Below are 19,410 nucleotides of genomic sequence, written 5' to 3'. Positions count from 1 at the left end.
AACATGTGATTTGCGCTTGCAAGGATTCAAATGAAAAATGTAATTTGGCATCCTCCTTGGGAGTGCAACCGAGTATTGTAACAAATTAATTATAAAAATGTTGAAGCATACAAAATTGCACCGATTAAATCAAAAGTTACAGTTGAGGATTGTTATTCAAATTTTTTTTATAGGGCACAAAAATTATATCAAATAATTATAAGATCACAAATATAAATTTTGTGGAAGAAAATCATAAATATGAATTGTGTAGAAGAAAATAAGAGTTTCGATTATTTTAAAACATCATATTTCATTTATCAAAAAAACTAATTTTAATTTAAGATTGTATTTAAATTAATATCTCTTAATATTTTTTTTTAATATTCAACACAAATTTTGAAAACTACTAGTCAAGAAAGCCAGAAAGCTGACAAGGGTCAAGCTTCCCGAACACGCAATTTGGATGGAAATTCAAGCCATGCGATGAGATGCCTGCCAGCCAAATAAAGACAAACCGATCCTTCTTTTATTTGATTTTACTTTTTTACCCCTTCCCACCTTCGTAGAAGAAGCCCTCAAATTGAATCAGTCCAACTAGCGAGATCAGATATCATTAGGTTCATGATTATAAAATATAACGAGTCTAATTTAAGGAGTGCCATAAATTAATAAAATGTTCAGTCTTTCGCATTATCTTCTAATTTTTTTCACCGGAGTAATACCTATACACGACCAATTAAATTAATTTAATTTTTGGATATATAGATTATTGGATATTGAGCCGCAAAAACTTTTTTTATTCGCAACTATTATTATTGCTTGCCTCAAACACAAAAAGAGCCGTAACAGCAGAGAAGTAGTAATGAAATAGCGAGTAAAGTTCCTTCTCCTTTCCCAGAAATTCTAAATCCTATAAACAAATGGTTGTAGGAAACTTGAACTTGCCTTCCACAAAAATCTCTAGAAAATCATATTCTTATTAACGTGCAATGGATCGTGCCGCCTCGGACAATTTAATCACTCGGGGGACCAATTGTCATGCTAAATAGCATTATACAGTATGTGGGAGATTTAGGTGCTTCACAGGGCAGCTTCTTCCATTTAATTTATGTCTGAAACTTCTTCGCATGTGGCCTCTCATCTACGAGGAAAGAAGGACAATATTTTATTTGTATTCAACAACCAGTAATTACGTCGAAGAGTCCCATGAATACGCTTCTCCAGTACTATTATTCCATGCAGACTCTGTTTGAAGTTTGAACTTGGACCCCCCACGGTCACGCTACTTCCAACGAGACTGCTATAAATAGTTTGATAATCACGACATCGCTTCCCAGGTTGAGTAACATTTCATTCTCCATTAATCACCACATTGATGGCTCCGATGGAACATGCACGCGCTAATAAGCTTCTTGAGCAATCTAAGGTTGGTCCAGCAATATCCCCAGATAGAACCACTCTTCCTCTCACATTCCTGGATATCTCTCTTGCAGGTCCTATCTACGTCAGACGTCAATTCTTCTACCAATTTCCTTACCCTGCTCACCATTTCATCCGCACTACGCTTCCCTCTCTCAAACACTCTCTCTCCGTCGCACTCCAGAATTTCTTCCCTCTCGCCGGAAACCTCCTCTGTCCGCCGCCCCCTCACAAGCCTTATATACGCTGCACCAGTGACGACTCCGTCAGCTTAACCGTAGTCGAGTCCGCTTCTGATGATTTCAATCACTATTCAGCTAACTACCCAAAGAATCTGGAAGACTTGGAATGTTTGGTTCCCAAGTTATCATGGAGTACAGTGGATGAAGACATCAATGGAGCTGACTCCACATTCGTGTTCCCAATCGTAGCCTTGCAAGTCACAGTTTTTCCTAATGTTGGCTTTTGTATCGCCATCACGTATTGCCACGTGATGGATGACAATTGTTGCAGCCACTTCATGAAAACGTGGGCTTCCATTTGTAGATCCGACGGCAGAGATATGACTTTTCTGGACACGTCAACGCCGTCGTATGACAGGGAAGTGATCAAAGACCCAAGGGGCCTTGAAACTGTTTTCTTGAGGGACTATTTTAAGGAAAGGTCGGTGTGGAAGGAAAGTCTCGTGGGTAAAACTTCCAAGCATGTCGTCAATAATGATGATGACCTTTTCAAGGCAACGATAGTGTTCTGCAGAGAAGACATCGAAGTACTGAGAAAGGTGGCGATATATCAGTGGAAGAAAAACGGCGAATCGAACGCACCAAAGTATCTGTCGAAATTTGCGGTGACATGCGGTTTTGTGTGGGCAAGCTTGGTTAAGACGAGATATGGGGATGAGAATGAGGAAGAGAAAGATGAGTACTTTCGATTTGCAGCAGATTGCAGAAACCGACTCGAGGATCCGTTACAGGAGAACTACTTTGGAAACTGCATAACGCGATGCTATGCATCGCTGAAGAGAAAAGAGCTGAAAGGAGAAGAAGGGTTTTTGAAGGCTGTGAAGGCGATTGTTGGGGCAATAGAAGATATGAAGAAAGAACCTTTCAAAGATGCAGAAAAGTGGAAGGAGAACTTTAAGAAAATGTTCGTGTTAGGAAGTACGGTGCTTGTTACAGGGTCCCCGAAATTCACCGTTTATGAGACTGACTTTGGATTTGGGAGACCTAAAAAGGTTGAAATGGTACATTCCTTTAAGTGCATGTCTCTCGCCGAGAGTGGATCTGAAGAAGGTGGCGGCCTTGAGGTTGGCTTGGTATTCAGAAAGCATGAACATGAAGATTTCATGTGTGTCGTCGAACGAGGACTGCAAACTTTCAAAGCATAGTTCGGTATCGTCATGTCATTACTGAAGATTAATTTCGTTTGTATTCGTGATGAAGTTTGATGCGTAGTTTCTCTCCGTGTTAATAATATATTTATGTGGTATACTTATTCAGATACTACGTGATGGTTGCATTGTCTTTTCTTTTTCTTTTTTTTAAACACTGGTAATCACCTATAAGAAACAATCAAATTGAGACACTTTGCACTAAACATGGGTATCTCTTCCAAAAACTACGGTAATGGAAAACACCACAGTGCCACTTTACCCTGCACACCTGATGAAGTTCCGCCTATGTCACAATATCGCTGCATTCCAAAACATCAGCTACTTTCATCTGAGCTTCCAAGCCCCACATAAGGTCTATAAGGCTTCAGATGACCAAAGTTCTCAAAAATCATGATTTAAGCGAAACTAAGAGCTTCTGGTTTGAAACCTACCATGGCCCTCGCCATGTTAGATTGTCCACGTCTATAAATGCAGCAATTTTGATCCTAATTTTCACTATAGCAATGTCAGGACTCAGGAGTTGAAGAAAAATGCAAAACATGTAAAAAAAAGTTTTAGCTCTATGTTTTAGATTTTCAGCTTGTTTTAAATCATCTTGTGAGGATATCATATGGGAAAGTTAACTGTACTCAAAAGACCAAAAATGTGTTAGAGATGTCTGGCAAGCACGATTTGTTATCTTTCTATATTGCGGTACCATTCTATGATGAGTTATTCTCTTGCTTGCTTAAGTTCCCTACATAAATAATTAACTCAATGTCAAATTCATACACCAAAAGCACCTATTTTAACCTCCAAACTAATCAAATCTTCTCCCAACAACCAACTAATGATCAACTTTTAATTTCAACTCAATTTAATCTCTTAATTTAATTCAATAATTACATGCAATTTAACTCCCGAATAATTATAAAATTATACCAAATGCTAATCAAGGTATTGATTAATCAGTATTGTATGCGATTTATTTTTCTGAATTAGATTATATAGTTACCATGCATTTGATTTCTCAAATTTTATCGTATGGGAAGGTTATTACACTCAAAATACTGATCCCCACTTGCTCTACTACTGCCGTTCTGGCGAATTTGTGTGGGTTTGAGACTGTGCGTGAGTTCATTGCGGGTTATTTCTCTGTCCGTCGAGAATTGAGGTGCAGGCTATGGAGGATAACGGAAGGAATGTGGCCTTCAAGAGAACGATTAGGAAGGTAAAGCCAAAGCCTACTCACTGGCGTGGTGGGTAAGCTGGCATCTGGTGGCCTCGAAGACAGGTTAATCCAATTTCATTTCCCATTGTCAAAAGTATGCATTGTATATATTTATGTTAAATTTAACTATTAAAAGGGATTAGAAAGAATCTAAAAGAAGTGAAAGTCCCAGGCCTTTCTAGAGCTGGGCCTGGGACAGACGGAGGACAAGGTTGAAATAAACAAGACAAGGGTCAGCCGAAGGAATTCTGAGGTGTGAACTTGGGCCTGTGGGTGAGGTCGAGCGTGGGGAAGTTATTGGCCCAATAATATCTGATGTCCAGAGAGGCTATGATCCCAGAGGCACAGCAAACATCAACCAGGATTGAGTTTTGCAGAAGGACCTAGTTCTTCACGTGAAGAACAAGAGTTCAAATCCTTATAAAAGAAGTGTTTAACATTTAGTGCTTAGGGAGTATTTGGAAACTAGGAGAAATGCTTTTTAAAATTACTTTTTTGTAAATCGAGATAAATTTCTCTACGTATTTACTTTATATATATACACCGTAAAATCACTTTTGAAATCATGGTTTAGTCTACATCCAAACACTCTCTTAGTAGTGTGTCTGCTTCCATTAGGAGAATACTTGTGTATTAAAAAAAAAAAAGCCTCAATCAAGAGTGCAAGAGGGCTTCATTCAAAGAATCATAGATCTAATCCCGACAATTAGATCAGCTAGCTGGGGTTGTTTTAATTTAACTGTGAGTCTCGAATTTGAGGTTTGGGAATGCAACATATTAGAGACAAGGGTGTCAACATTAATGGTTCCTATCATACCTCGATTCGAATTAATTTGAGCCCATTATTATACCTGAAAGATGGTCTAGCTCAAGATAGCGGGTGCCAATGCAAAAAAAAGAAAAAAGAAAAAAAGAGCCATATATCTATAAAATACCATACTGTTTATAAATTATCAAATAATGCAGGGTTTTTTCCCCCAAATAATTGACTGTTTGGAAAATCACAAAAAAGAAATCATGTATTGAGATTTGTCCTACCCAATCCACCACATCCGAGCAGACTTGCCAGCCAAACCAACCAGCACTAATATGATTTCCGTGCTTCCTGGAAGTTTCGTAAGGCCTCGTAGAACCAGTCTTACAATATCTAGTACATAAAATACTTGACTGTTTTTCCCCCTTTAATCACCCCACCCCTGAACATTAACTCCTGCTTATGGTCAAAAAAAATATATTAACTCCTACTATCCAATTCCACTCCATTAGGAAGTTTCATGTGTTTTATTATTTATAGTCTTCTTTTTTTGGCCATTTTCAAAACATCATCATGTCGATTATTGAAAAAATATCATTTAAGGAGTGCTATGAAACTGTCAAAAGTCTGGACCCTGTGGTTAGTCTTCCACAATTATTGTTTCGTTGACTTGACACACCTATACAAGACAATTAAATCTGTACAGATAACAGCAAAGACCAATTCAAAAAGTGGCACATAGATTCGATATTAATCCAATTTCACACCAAGAGAAAACGACATTACATTAATCCGTTTCATATATAGAAACTCTCCACGTAATTAGAGATAAAAGAACCATCAAAATTCCTTGTCTTCTCTTCCCGGAGATCCTGAATCCGATAATAAAACAACGACTACAGGAAGAATGAAAGAGCTTTCGCGAAACATGTCGAGAAGATGATGATCTTACTGGGCAATTCTCCACTTCTCCTGAATACCTATTTTTGTTCTTTCTCACTTCACTGCAGTCAAAATTTGTTTAGAGTATCGAAATCGATGCAAAATTTACAGTCAACCTTAATAATTATTTACTTAACAATGTTAGTAGTATTTACTTTACATATAAGAAGAACAGTGAAACACTATCGGAGTCTATTAAAACGTGAGAACCAAACCTTATTTAGCTATTCCAAATTTCTTTTCTTTTTGTAATATTCTCCCTCGTATATGTTAATATGTGTATTCTCAATATAAGGTAAAAATGTCCGTGGAAAATAGTTTTTGTTCCCTGTTTGAATCCCTCTCCTCCCTTCAATGGAACCAAACACGGCCAAAGATACGTAGGTCCCACTTGATCTCGATGGAATATACTACCTACCCCCTAGCCCACTCACTAGGCCGGGGGGGGGCTCCAGCTTTGTACCTGCCCCTGCCCCCCCCCCCCCCCAATGCTCTTGTTTCCTTCCAGCTTCCAGGATTATCGATGTCGACGTGTCTTTATCCGCCACTTGAAATCCATTGCACCTCCACAGATATATTAATATCAGGAGAATTAGAGTGAAGGGGATAATATTTAAAGAAAAGGACCATAAAAATTTAAATTATTTAAAAGGACCATAAATTTAAAAATACCATACTGTTAAAATTATTTAAAAGGACCAAATATATAAATATAAATTTAAAAATACCATACTGTTAAAATTATTTAAAAGGACCAAATATATAAATATAAATTTAAAAATACCATACTGTTCCTCTTCAAGCCTCCTACATTTTTTCCTATATTTTCTCATATATTTTATTTTTAAAACTAATGCGAATTGATAAATTTTGCTAAATTAAACATGGTTTCTCTCAAAATTTACAACTTGCATAAAAATTAATTAAAAAATACTCAAATATTGTTCAATCATTTAAAAATTAACGTTTTATTTTCTTTATCAAAAGTTAAAATTTTTTTATAAAACCATCACATACTTTCATTGAAAATAAAAGTTATATAATTTTATTAAAATTTAGATTATTACATAATTTATTACATAAATAATTTTAAAAAATTTAAAGAAAATGATTTCATTAAATTTCTTAACATTACATGAATTTTTATATTAAAATCTTATATAAATTTCTTATAAAAAAAAAACAAGTAATAAAAAATTTCTTTGGATTTTTTAAAACAATGTATATAATAAATTATATAATAATCAAAATTTTAATAAAATTATATAATTTTTATTTTCTCTTAAATTCCGTGACAATTTTAAAAAGAAAATTTTAATTTTTTATAAGGAAAATAAAAGTTTAATTTTTACATAAATAAAAAATGTTTGCATTTTTTTTAAATTGATTTTAGCCAGGTTGAAAACTTTGAGAGAAATTAGGTTTAATTTAGTGAAATTTGTTGATTCACGTTAATTTTAAAATAAAATGTAAGAGGGAATAGAGGAGAAAATGTAGGAGGTTTGGATAGGGACAATATGATATTTTTAAATTTATATTTGAATATTTGGCCTTTTAAATAATTTTAATTTTTATGGTCCTCTCTCACAAATATCACTCCCTGTTGGTCCTTCTCTCTAATTCTCCCATTAATATATTCCCCCTTATCTTAGATGTAAAATAATAATACTATCAATAAATATTTTATGTCGGCAATAGATTGGAGAAAAGAAAAGAAGATCTGATCTATCGAATGCATTTTTTATAGATAAATAACTAATTGAAAATAAAAAAATAAAAACGAAATAGAATGTGAAATTCTTAAATTAACATCACAAGCATAATTAATTAGAACAACCAAAATTTGAAATAAAAATTTACCTTTTTATTAATCTAGAGAAAATCAATGTATGGTACAATACTATAATTCAATACAAAAAATTTAATTACTAAAATGTATCATGTCAAGCAGTGATAATTTTTCCTTTTATCTGCCCAGATTCTGCACTCCGCCTATATCCTGTGTGCAGTGTGCATCGACTATTTTAATTTTATCCATGTTTTCCTTCATTTATAATCACATTTTTTTCTCATTTGATAATGACTGTACGACCTCTTTGTCATCATTTACTTAGGGGGTGTTTGGGAAACCAAAACCATAGTTTCAGAAGCACTTTTTCGTAAAACGAGGTAATCTTCTCCACATATTTACTTCGTAATTCGTAAAACACTTCTGAAACCATGGTTTGGTTTCTATCCAAACACCCCTTAAAAAGAGTCTCACAAATCCCTTATCTCCCTGACAAATCATATTTGATGTGCACTATGCATTCATCACATTTTCATTTCTGACCAATGTTTTCATGTCGCGATAAGTTTTAAATAACTAATTCGTGAATAAGTTAAAATTAATTACAAATAATAAAAATGTTAAAAATATTTTTTTATTTTAAAATATGTTCTTATAATATATAAAAAAATAAAAAAGAATGCATGATATGAGGTATTATAGCAAAAGTGAGAGAATAAATAATTAAATATAAAATTGAAAATATATATTAAATATTAAAACAAATTTAAGCTGAAACTTATAAAATAAATTATATATCTTTTTAAATTCAAAACTTATAAATAGGGCCAAATGGAAGATTGACAAAAGAGGCATAAAGCATATACCCCTGATTTAGTTTGCTTGAGGGCAAGCAATATGAGTCCAATTAATAATCATTCAAATTTCAAAGTTTTTCAAAGAAAGTTGTTAGTAGTTAATTACAAAATCAAACCAAGGATAACAAATTAATTAGTATTCAACAACTAGTAATTAAAATATTGGAGGGCCCCTCGGAAGCGTGGCTTATCATGTCATTTACTTGGACTCCCGTCAGCCACGCTTATTACAGAAGGCCGGCACTTGCACTTCGAAACCAACTTAGGTGTTCATTGTTTTGATGAGCAGTTTAAATTTATTAAATCTGGATAATCTATATTTCATTTGGATAATTTAGATTTAATTTATTTCTTATTTTTATTTATTCAAGGTAATTATTTTAATAGGTATAAAATCTAAAATATTTTTTATTTAAAAATAATTAATTAAATATTTTAAATCTAAACTGTTCAAATCAAATATAGACGGTTTAAATCTGATGAGTTTATGATGCTCATCAAAATGACGAGTACTGAAACTGATTTCTTTACACATCACATCACAGCACTGCTCTCTCTCTATATATATACACCACTGCGATGCTTCCTAATTTAAAGCCAATATTTCATTATTCTTTAATGATCAGATTGATCACTCCAATGGAACAAGCACGCCCTTATAAGTTTCTTGAGCAGTCTAAGGTTGGTCCTGCAATATCCCCAGGCAGAACCACTCTTCCCCTCACATTCCTAGATATCTCTCTTGCGGGTCCTATCTATGTCAGACGTCAATTCTTTTACCACTTTCCTTACCCTCCTCACTATTTCATCCGCACTACCCTTCCCTCTCTCAAACACTCTCTCTCCGTCGCACTCCAGCATTTCTTCCCTCTCGCCGGAAACCTCCTCTGTCCGCCGCCCCCTCAAAAGCCTTTTATCCGCTGCTCCCGTGACGATTCCATCACCTTAACTGTGGTCGAGTCCGCTTCTGATAATTTCAATCATTATTCAGCAAACTGCCCAAGGAATCTCAGAGAATTAGATAGCTTGGTTCCCGAGCTATCGTGGAGTACAGTGGATGGAAACGTCGATGGCACTGACGACCCCACGTTCGTCTTCCCAATCGTAGCCTTGCAAGTCACGGTTTTTCCTAACGCTGGCCTTTGTATCGCCATCACGTATTGCCACGTGATGGATGCTAATTGTTGCAGTCATTTCATGAAAACGTGGGCTTCTATACGTAGATTCGATGGTGGAGATATGACTTTTCTGGATAAGTCACCGCCGTCGTATGACAGGGAAGTGATCAAAGACCCGAGCGGCCTTGAAGCTGTTTTCTTGAGGGACTATTTCACGGAGAGGTCAACGTGGAAAGACAGTCTCGTGGGTAAAACTTCTAAGAGTATGCTTAGTGATGATGATGGCCTAAGTTACAAGGCTACGATTGTATTTGGCAGAAAAGACATCGAAGTACTGAGAAAGTGGGCAATGGATCAGTGGGGAAAAAATGACGGATCCCACGCACCGAGAAATCTATCAAAGTTTGTGGTGACATGCGGCTTTGTGTGGACATGTTATGTTAAGACGAGATATAGAGATGACGATGAAGAAGAGAAAGATGAGCACTTTCGTTTTGCAGCAGATTGCAGAAACCGCCTCGAGTATCCAGTGGAAAATAACTACTTCGGAAACTGCATAACGCGATGTAATGCAACGCTGAAGAGAAAAGAGCTGAAAGGAGAAGAAGGGTTTTTGAAGGCTGTGAAGGTGATTGAAAGGGCAATAGAAGACATGAAGAAAGAACCTTTCAAAGATGCAGAAAAGTGGAATGAGAAGTTCCAGAAAACGTTCGTGTTAGGAAGTACGGTGTTAGTGACGGGGTCGCCGAAATTCACCGTTTATGAGACTGACTTTGGATTTGGGAGACCTAAGAAGGTTGAAATGGTACATACCTTCAAGTGCATGTCTCTTGCTGAGAGTGGATCTGAAGAGGGTGGGCTTGAGGTTGGCTTGGTGTTTAGGACAGATGGATATGAACATTTTATGTCTGTCGTTGAACAGGGACTCCAAACTTTTAAACCCTAGTTCAGTTGTCCCCTAATTTAAGATTTCCTAGGTATTAATAAGGCGGATGCTTATAAATTTCCGTTTGAATTAATGGATTAATATATCTCCAGTATAGTTCCAGGTGGTACATGTTTTGGTCGCATAATATTTAGGGTGTGTTTGGATGAAACCAAACCATGGTTTGGAGAATAGCTTCTGGAGAATAGATTCTGAAAAAATAGATTTTGAAAGAATAGATTTGTGGAAAAGTGATTTGAGAAGTGTGAGTGTTTGGATAGTTGTTATTAGAAGTACTTTTTATATATACAAATTGGCATAAATTAATATGATAATTATAGAAAAAATATATTTATGATATATTTTAATTTGAAGGAATAAAATTGTTAATAATATATTTTTTATTAACATATATTAAATATATAAGATAATATAATTAATAAATAAACTAATATGTATATATATATTTTATAAGATATAAGATTAAATATATTTATAAAAAATATGTTTATAAAAAAAACAACAAGATACATATCCTATAGGCTCTCACACTTTCTTCTTTTTCCTCCAAAAGTAAAAAATTCTTGCTTTTCTCAAAACCATGGTTTTGGAGTCAAAACCATAGTTTTGAACCCAAACCATGGTTTTGATTTTTTTAAGGGTGTTTGGTTAACATTTTTCTCAAACCATGGTTTGGGTTCCAAAACCATGATTTGGGGTGCTTGCCAAACACATCCTTAGTTGAGAATTAAGACAACAGAAGTCAGGCCCAAGAAAAAGAGGGAAGGGGGAAAGTTCGTTTTTTTCCCCGGCCACGAGAAGGGGGAAAATTGACAACAGCAAGAGGAAAGATGATATAATAACATAGCACATCGGATAAGATATTATTATATTGAAAGTGGGAATGCTTTTTCGTTGTTTGTTGTTACAGTGCGGAGAACATGGGCCGTCCGCCCTACAAGGCTGGTGTTATAAGGCCGTGGGTTTAAGTGGGCAGGCTACATAGGGTCGGAATTTAAGAAACATCCCATTTTGTCAAGCTTGGCTCTAAGCTGAGGGGGTCAAGACAAACCCACAGGCTTTTGGCCCATTTAAGAAAAAGTGTGAGCTTTATATTTCTCATACGTTTTATAAAAAAAAAAAAAGCAATAAAATTATTAATAAAATGCATGTATATAAATAAAATTAAGTGATAAGCAGAAAATATCATTATATTATTTAAATATTCAACAGCATCTAAAAACATTTATTAACAAGATAACAACATTTAAAAGTTTCGATCAAGAGTACAAATACAAATACTATCATTAATTTTTTGAAACCCCATCATCACTATTATCATTATGAGTATGCTCTTCTTTAGTGGCAAAAATATCAAGTTTTTTCATAGAAATTTTACTTTAAATTTTGCATTCTAACTATTAGTTAAACAAATTGTTGTCCAAAACCAAATAAATCAAACCAGTTTTATAAACTTTAATTTCAAAATTATAATAATAACTAAATATTTTAAATATCATTAATAATAAAAATTAATAATATTATAATCATATAAAAATTTTAAAAAATAAAAAAATTATAAAGGGGCCTAAAATGGGCCAGCCCTTGGCCTTATAGGACCTGTCTTTTTAAACATGTTTTCATTTGAAGAAAAAGAAATTTTAAGCCTGGCTTTTATAATTTTCAAACCTAAATAGGCCAAGCTGATAAGTTCGGTCTATTTTTCGACTCTACTTATTGATGAGTTATAGGGTGGTGTTGTGTTTCACCTGCGCCATTTTGTAATCAAAAAGCATTTGCAATGAAACCGGAGGAGGAGTGGTAAATATTTATATGGATTTAGGCCCTCAATTTTGCCCAATTCATTTGGGCTTGATGGAAGCTTATGGCTTCTAAATGGAGTTTCAAGTTGTATTTTGTGTTGAGACAATTTAGTTCTAGATTGTCAATTTTATTTTTGGATTGAATTGATATTTGGATCTTATTTGTGCCAAGATACTTGTTGGAATATATGTTTGGAACCTTTGCATTGTTAATTGAATTTATAATTGAGTTTTCATTATGAGTTTAATTATCAATGTGGTTGGAATTGCAAAATTGGGTTCTTTCACCTCTTAATTATTTAATTAGTCGGTTGATTATCTAATTGTTTAATTGGATAATTTCAACATAATTTCCAGAATTAATTGGTTATTTTTCATTGGTTTTAATAAGTTTAATTAACCAACCTTATACTGTTATGAGTTCTCTAATAGTTTAAGGGCTTTTGAAATTGAGGTTCCCTTTGTTTCAAGTAGGTAATTAAGTTTATTAATTCCACTCTCTTATCACTTCCCTTTGGTCTATTAACTGATTAAGGTATAAGGTCAAATTCATGCGAATCTGAGTTGTCCCCTCTACCGTACCTGAAGAGAAATCTCTGAATTTTTTACTTGTTAATTTTCTTTGCTTTCTAATTAATTCTCTTTATTCATTTTTTTATTTTCCTTCAAATACCCCCCAAAATTGCATTGCATTCATTTAGTTTGATTTAATTTTTATATAGATTTTAGGACATTTGCATCTTGCGCATTAGATTTAGATTTTGCATTTTAGTTTAGGTCCAATTTCTTTATTTTTTTTTATCACCTGAATTTTCCCTAAAGAAACCCATAATTGCTCCTTGGAAGTAATGACCTAGGTCGATCCTAAACTACAAATCAATTATGCCTAGTTTAATTGAGTGCTTTTACGACAGAGGTATCATCAAACATCTAAAACATCTATTAACAAGACAACAACATTCAAAAATTCGATCAAGAGTACAAATACAAACACTATATTACTTTTTTGAAATCTCATCATCACTATTATCATTACGAGTATGTTCTTCTTTAGTGGTAAAAATATCAAGTTTTTTCATAGAAATTTCACTTTTAATTTTGCATTTTAACTATTAGTTAAACAAACTATTGTCCAAAACCAAATAAATCAAACCATTTTATAAACTTTAATTTCAAATTTATAATAATTAAATTTTTAAAATCATTAACAATTAAAAAATTAATAATATTAGAATCATTTAAAAATAAAAAAAAATATAAATGGGCCGACCCTCGGCCTTATAGGACTTGTCCTTTTAAACATGTTTTTTATTTGAAGGAAAATTTTTAAGCCTAGCCTTTATAATTTTCATGTCTAAATAGGTCAATCTGATAGGCTTGGTCTATTTTTTCGGCTCTACTTATTGATGAGTTATAGGGTGGTGTTGTATTTCACCTGCGCCATTTTGTAATCAAAAAGCATTTGCAATGAAACTGAAGCAAAGAGGAGGAGTGGTAAACATTTATATGGATTTAGGCCCTCAATTTTTGCCCAATTCATTTGGGCTTGATGGAAGCTTATGGCTTCTCAAGGTGAAGGTCCTCCCCCCCCCCCCCCAAAAAAAAATCCGACATGTGGGTAAGCATGGTCCGACTCTCTTTCCCTCTATCGTCACCACCATCATTGCTCACCTTAAATCTTAATGGCAGTGGCCCGACTGGAAAAACAGAAGCAGATAAACATATTCTAAATCTAATACTATTATGATTGTTGTGACTATTATCCCTTTTATTAATTTTTTTTTATATATATACAAAAATATGAAAGATATTTTTTGTTTGTTTGTCTCATTTCTATATTATTCATACGTCGCACCAAATCGCCCCAAACCTTTGATAAAACAAGAGTAATTTCTCTCCAAATAATGTTACCCATCTTGAAGAAGATATATCGTTTCTCAAATAACAATGAAAATTCTAAATAAATAAATTGTAAAACGAAACCTTATTGATTTTTATAAATTTAAATAATAACTGAGAAATCAAGGCTGAACTATGGAATCGGATAAATCATTGGGCATTTGATATATCATTATGGCTTAATCATCAAGTCTTGACATGTTTAAGGACGAATTTGATTTTTAAAACCTTCATTTGCACCTTTTTTTTGGGGGGGGGGGGACCGAACCTTCATTTTGCACATTTGGCGGGGAGCAAAAAGGTTGAGTATTGCACATTGCATGAGTTGTCGGAAGCGGAGTTGTAGTGGACGTAACACACGGAACATCTACGAAGGCGCAGGCAAGCGGAGTATATCATCTACGGTTAGTTTAGCCAAGCAGGGCGTACACCCTCAACGCGCCATAAGAATGCAACCAGGTGTCGTAGCGGACCACGTCATTCGTACATTGCAACTCAACCACCGCCGAAGGCTGTTTGTCGTTTACTAAGAAACGAAGAATTCAGTTGGTAACAAAACTTCTGCAGTGAGATTACATGCATTGTACTGGCCGTCAATGATTATATCAGCTGCATTCATGAATTATGAATATATCGTTTTACATTACGACACACGCACCCCCCCCGCCCCAAAAATTACGTCCGTTAAGGCTAATAACTGATTTATAATTCTAATTGATTCATGAAAATGGGATATTCAAAGTTGGTTGGAGTGTTGGACACCATACATAACAAGATTATATTTGTTTAATTGACAAACATGTATACTCTCGTCAACTTTCATAATTTAGAGATGTCTCATACGCCAGCGACTGTACGTCTTTCTCTTAATTGGCAAGTAATAACCAAAACCGGATGCTAATTCAGCACATATATACATGCACATATAGTCATCATATAAATACGGGTGACGCAGTGTATTGTATGCCTTCTGGTCTTTAATATAAGACTCCGTTTAACTTTTAATTTTGGTCCTAATTATAAAACCCTAATCCATTTTGTCTCCTATATTTATGCATTTTTTCCAAAACAGTTCTTCTAATAATAATAGTTCTAGCCAATACACTTAATTAGTAAGAATATTTTAGGAATGACAACACTTATTTATTACAAATAACTGATTTACTTACTTCCTTAATCTCCTCAAATTAGTTAACTATAATTAGATTACAGGCAAAGGTAGTATTATATATGAACCAAACAGAGCCAATGAGATCGCGACGAGGCCTAATAATTGTAATAAACAATATTATTATGAGAGGAAGAGTGTTGTTGATTTGGTTTTTAATTTCTAGAAGGTTTTGTTTGGTTTGAGTGTGAGAGTGGAGAAGGAGGAGAGGAGGAAATCAGAATGAGGAAGCGATAGAGATGGTTTGACATGGATGATGAGAAGCTCTTTAATTTTCCGGAGGATGTTGTGAGGAGTAAGTAATATTTTGAGTTTGAGTTTGACTGTGCAATGCGATGTTGAGGGTTGATGGAAGTGAGATGAGAATTTTCAAGGGGTCTTGAATATTTGGCTGTAAATGCTAATTATGCAGATGAAGACAATAACCACCTAGCTAGATCGCTTGCTGCGAACGACAATTGTCGAGGCGCATTAAGTTGACTTCTCTTTCTCGCCGCAATAAACACCAACACGTGGCATAGAAGCTGCTTCCGAGGGACCCCCACGACAAGGTTGGCCACTTGTTGCTATACATGTGTTAAAGTGATGACACGTCGTCTTCTTCATCTTCCGGCTTCAATATTTTTTTCCTAGTAATAATGCGATCTGGTTTCCAAATCCATCCATGCGGAGCCCTCCAACAACAATTTTTTTTTATAATTATTTAAGAGTTTAATTATATGAACGAAGTGATGCTTCATTACTCTTCACAACGAAAGCTGGGATAAAGATATTAATATAATTACTGAGAAAATTTGGAGAGGAGAAGTAAAGAACGAAGATGTTGGCAAATGGTGAGGAAATGCAAATATAAGCAACATTTGTAATGCTGCGTTCTTTTCCAGTTTGGAAAAGAAGAAGTGATCTCTTTAGAACGTGATGTAAATTGTTATAAAGCTGTTGAAGTTACTGATGCAACATCAAAGATGGCATAATATTTGGTACTGAAAAATGAAGGACTAGGAAAGGGAGATAAAATGGAAGAAAAAGCGTGGTGAATAAATTACTTAGACGAAACTGCACACTACGTATCATTTTTCTCCAAATGTCGGATATAGGGACCTATCTACCTTACCGTCCAGTCCATCATTCTCATACTTCCTTCTCTCTCTACCACCCAATAAAGTCAATCTCTCCATCATTCACATCCTTTCGACCTCTGTTATGTTGATTCAAATGCCCATGATCTCAACCTTTTACTCGCTAATTTACCTGTTATGATAGCTGAAAAGGTTAAAACATTATAGTTTAAAATATATATCTCAACTATATATGAATTATTGTCTTTGATATAAGCCTCTAAGTGTTTTTGCAGAGATCATATAATAACATATGTGCGTATAATTAATAATTTATTTATTTATTTCTTAATCTTCTTAGATTAATCAAATGGCATATTCAAGAATGTAGATACACAGTTAATGTAATTATAGATTTGACACTGCTAGTGGGGACGTGTGCAATATACGGTATGGGTCGCAGAAGAATGTCAGAAGGGCAGGTGGCATAAGCCGGCGCCAAATCCCTTGACTTGAAAACACGCAACGCCTCCTTAAAAACCACGCGCAGGGAGTTCCCCCATTCCATTGAGACCAACAGAACTTCATCTTTCGCCTCAGAACACACAACGGACATAGCTACTTTAACACCCACCCATCTCTGTTCCTGTCTCCATTTTCATAATGGGAAGAGCACCTTGCTGGCACAGGAATGGCCTCAAGAAAGGTCCCTGACCCCTGAAGAAGACTCCAAGCTCATTAATTACATTCAAGCCCATGGCCCTGGCAATTGGCGAACCCTTCCCAAGAATGCTGGTATGCTTACCCACTTCTTCTTCTTCTTCTTCTTCTTCTTCTTCTGTTCTGTTTTTCTGCTCTTTGATCCAAGCATGGCTCAAACCACACTTCCTTCTTTATAGTCTTGAAAGATGTGGCAAGAGTTGCCGACTTCGATGGACTAATTACCTCAGGCCCGACATCAAGAGAGGGAGGTTCTCCTTCGAAGAAGAAGAGATCATTATCCAGCTTCACAGCATAATGGGAAACAAGTACGTTCCTTTAATCTGAGCTTCTTCTTGATAATTTTGTCGATTTTGTTAGTTTTTGCTCTCATTCTAATGAGTCTCTGTATCTGTTGATTTTGATCATTAGGTGGTCGGCGATAGCTGCTAGATTGCCTGGAAGAACCGATAATGAAATAAAGACTAGGAACACCCACATACGAAAGAGGCTTCTTCGAATGGGAATCGACCTGTTACTCACGCCCCACGACTCGATCTTCTCGATGTATCCTCCATTCTTGGGTCGGTGTTGGGGGACCACGTCGCTCTTGAATCTGCAGGGCTTGTTGGGAGCTCAGGCCTTGATGAATCCTGAATTGTTAAAAATGGCCAACACTCTGTTTCTCGTTGAAGAACGAAAACCCAGAAATGGTTTTCACAGAAATCTAAACAAATGATCCAACCTGGCCATTCTCAGTTCAAGCACAAACCCAAATCGATCCCGCATTAGCACAATTCAATAGCCATTTCAGATGCCAATGGAAAACAACAACGCGGAAGGATTCCCTGGGGATTTTCAAACCATGGGATTTTCAGATTCCCAAGTTCCATCCTACATGGCGGGCAAACCTTGATCTGCTGCAACAAAACCAAGCTGAATTTCTGGGGGATCCTACTTTCCCGCAAAACATGGGCTATGACTCTGTTTTTTCGACGCCATCATCAAGTACAACCCCATTGAACTCATCATCGACGCATGTGAATAATAGCAGTGAGAAGAGAGAGATAGCTATTGCAGCGACCTGTTCAAGTTCGAAAATCCCAGAGAATTTAGATCTTAGCAACTTGCTGTAAATATATTTCTTTGTAATCTCATAACGGCTGCTCTGCTGCTCCCTGCAGCTTACTGGCTTGCTGAAGAAGCATGGGGGATTTTTTTTTTTTTTTAAGTTTGGGAACCGTATGGTTTCTATATGGATTTCTTGGTCTAAGCTTTCTTTCCCCAGTTGTCGATATTATTTTGTTGATAAACAGGATTTTTTTGTACGAGTTTAATCTTCTTTCTTGTTCTGAGATTTATATATTTCTGCTACGCCTTTAAGTCTCTTCAGTAAATAAACTCACTTCAGGAGAAGATTCCAGATGCTAGACAGATAAATGTGTATTATGGCATACTAACACTGCTCTAATTACATGTTCTGCCCTTCAATTCACATTTGGAAGTATAATCTGCTCTTGGAAAGGCCGATTAATACGTCATTCCGGTTTTAGAAGTTGGAAAATATGTTGGAACTTATCCAAATCACAATTTTCAAGTGGCTGATGGAAGTGTGAGGCGAGACATTTTTCCATTTTTCTTTCTATTTTTCAAGGCTGGGCCGCTAAAAAATACCCATTCACGTGCTTAAAAATTAAAATCGCAACGGCTCAGTTTCAACTTTCAAAGCTCTCTAGAAAAAGGCGAAAGAATAATTGGCTCTTGCGTCATCTCGCGGCTTTTGTTCAGTAATTCAAGGCTCCACGAAAGTGCTCAAGTGCCTGTTACTGTTACCGACGCACGCAAATATCATTCAGAGAGCTTATTAATGAGCACTCATAATTAAATGCTTACTTCTGTCTCTGTCAATGCGCTGCGACTTCTTTACATGGGGAGTCATCGTTGCTTCATCCATTAATTAAGAACCCCGCAATACTAATATTAACATTATATATCTAATGCTCCCTCAAAATTTAATATTACTGCATTTTTGTTGAAACTTAAAGAGAATCTCTGAGAAACTGAAATTAACAAACATTTCAAATTTGCTTGCATTTGCATGATAAGGAGTTAATGGGTTGCGTTCATATATATATATATATATATATATAATCAATTCATTAGAACGACGAAAAATAGGAAAAGAATACTAAGTAGTCCATTGATTAGTACCCAAAAAAAAGTCCATTTATTGTCTTCTAAAGAAGACTGAAATTTTCTCCTAGGTGCCTATAAGTAATTAGGACCACAGAGTATCAAATCAATATTATCATATTTTTTTCTAAAAAAAATACTATAGGACTAGTTGATTATGTTGCTTTGACCTTCTCTCTTC

At 35.1% G+C, this 19,410-nt stretch overlaps 2 protein-coding genes and 1 pseudogene across 2 annotated transcripts; all 3 read left to right on the top strand.

Moving 5' to 3' along the window:
* The first annotated feature begins 1,340 nt into the window (after positions 1 to 1,340).
* Positions 1,341 to 2,906, top strand: LOC114763049 (coumaroyl-CoA:anthocyanidin 3-O-glucoside-6''-O-coumaroyltransferase 2-like). The gene has a single exon (XM_028952649.1). It carries the CDS (start codon positions 1,358 to 1,360, stop codon positions 2,786 to 2,788), a length of 1,431 nt encoding a protein of 476 aa, XP_028808482.1. The 5' UTR covers positions 1,341 to 1,357; the 3' UTR covers positions 2,789 to 2,906.
* A 6,074-nt stretch (positions 2,907 to 8,980) lies between these two features.
* Positions 8,981 to 10,517, top strand: LOC114763046 (coumaroyl-CoA:anthocyanidin 3-O-glucoside-6''-O-coumaroyltransferase 2-like). Its single transcript, XM_028952643.1, has one exon. It carries the CDS (start codon positions 8,986 to 8,988, stop codon positions 10,408 to 10,410), a length of 1,425 nt encoding a protein of 474 aa, XP_028808476.1. The 5' UTR covers positions 8,981 to 8,985; the 3' UTR covers positions 10,411 to 10,517.
* Positions 10,518 to 17,000: 6,483 nt separating this feature from the next.
* LOC114763027 (transcription factor MYB74-like) lies at positions 17,001 to 18,172 on the top strand (annotated as a pseudogene).
* The last annotated feature ends 1,238 nt before the right edge of the window (positions 18,173 to 19,410 follow it).

This window comes from Neltuma alba, unplaced genomic scaffold, assembly GCF_004799145.2.
Source record: "Neltuma alba isolate B1F8T4 unplaced genomic scaffold, ASM479914v2 tig00011251_pilon, whole genome shotgun sequence".
In the NCBI taxonomy this organism is placed as follows: Eukaryota; Viridiplantae; Streptophyta; class Magnoliopsida; order Fabales; family Fabaceae; genus Neltuma; species Neltuma alba.
Note: the sequence above shows the minus strand (reverse complement) of the source record. Positions and strands in the feature narration are given on the sequence as shown.

What these genes read in the sequence shown, in the direction of transcription:
- LOC114763049 (XM_028952649.1), top strand. Translation starts at nt 1,358, where the DNA reads ATGGCTCCGATGGAACATGCACGCGCTAATAAGCTTCTTGAGCAATCT.
- LOC114763046 (XM_028952643.1), top strand. Translation starts at nt 8,986, where the DNA reads ATGGAACAAGCACGCCCTTATAAGTTTCTTGAGCAGTCTAAGGTTGGT.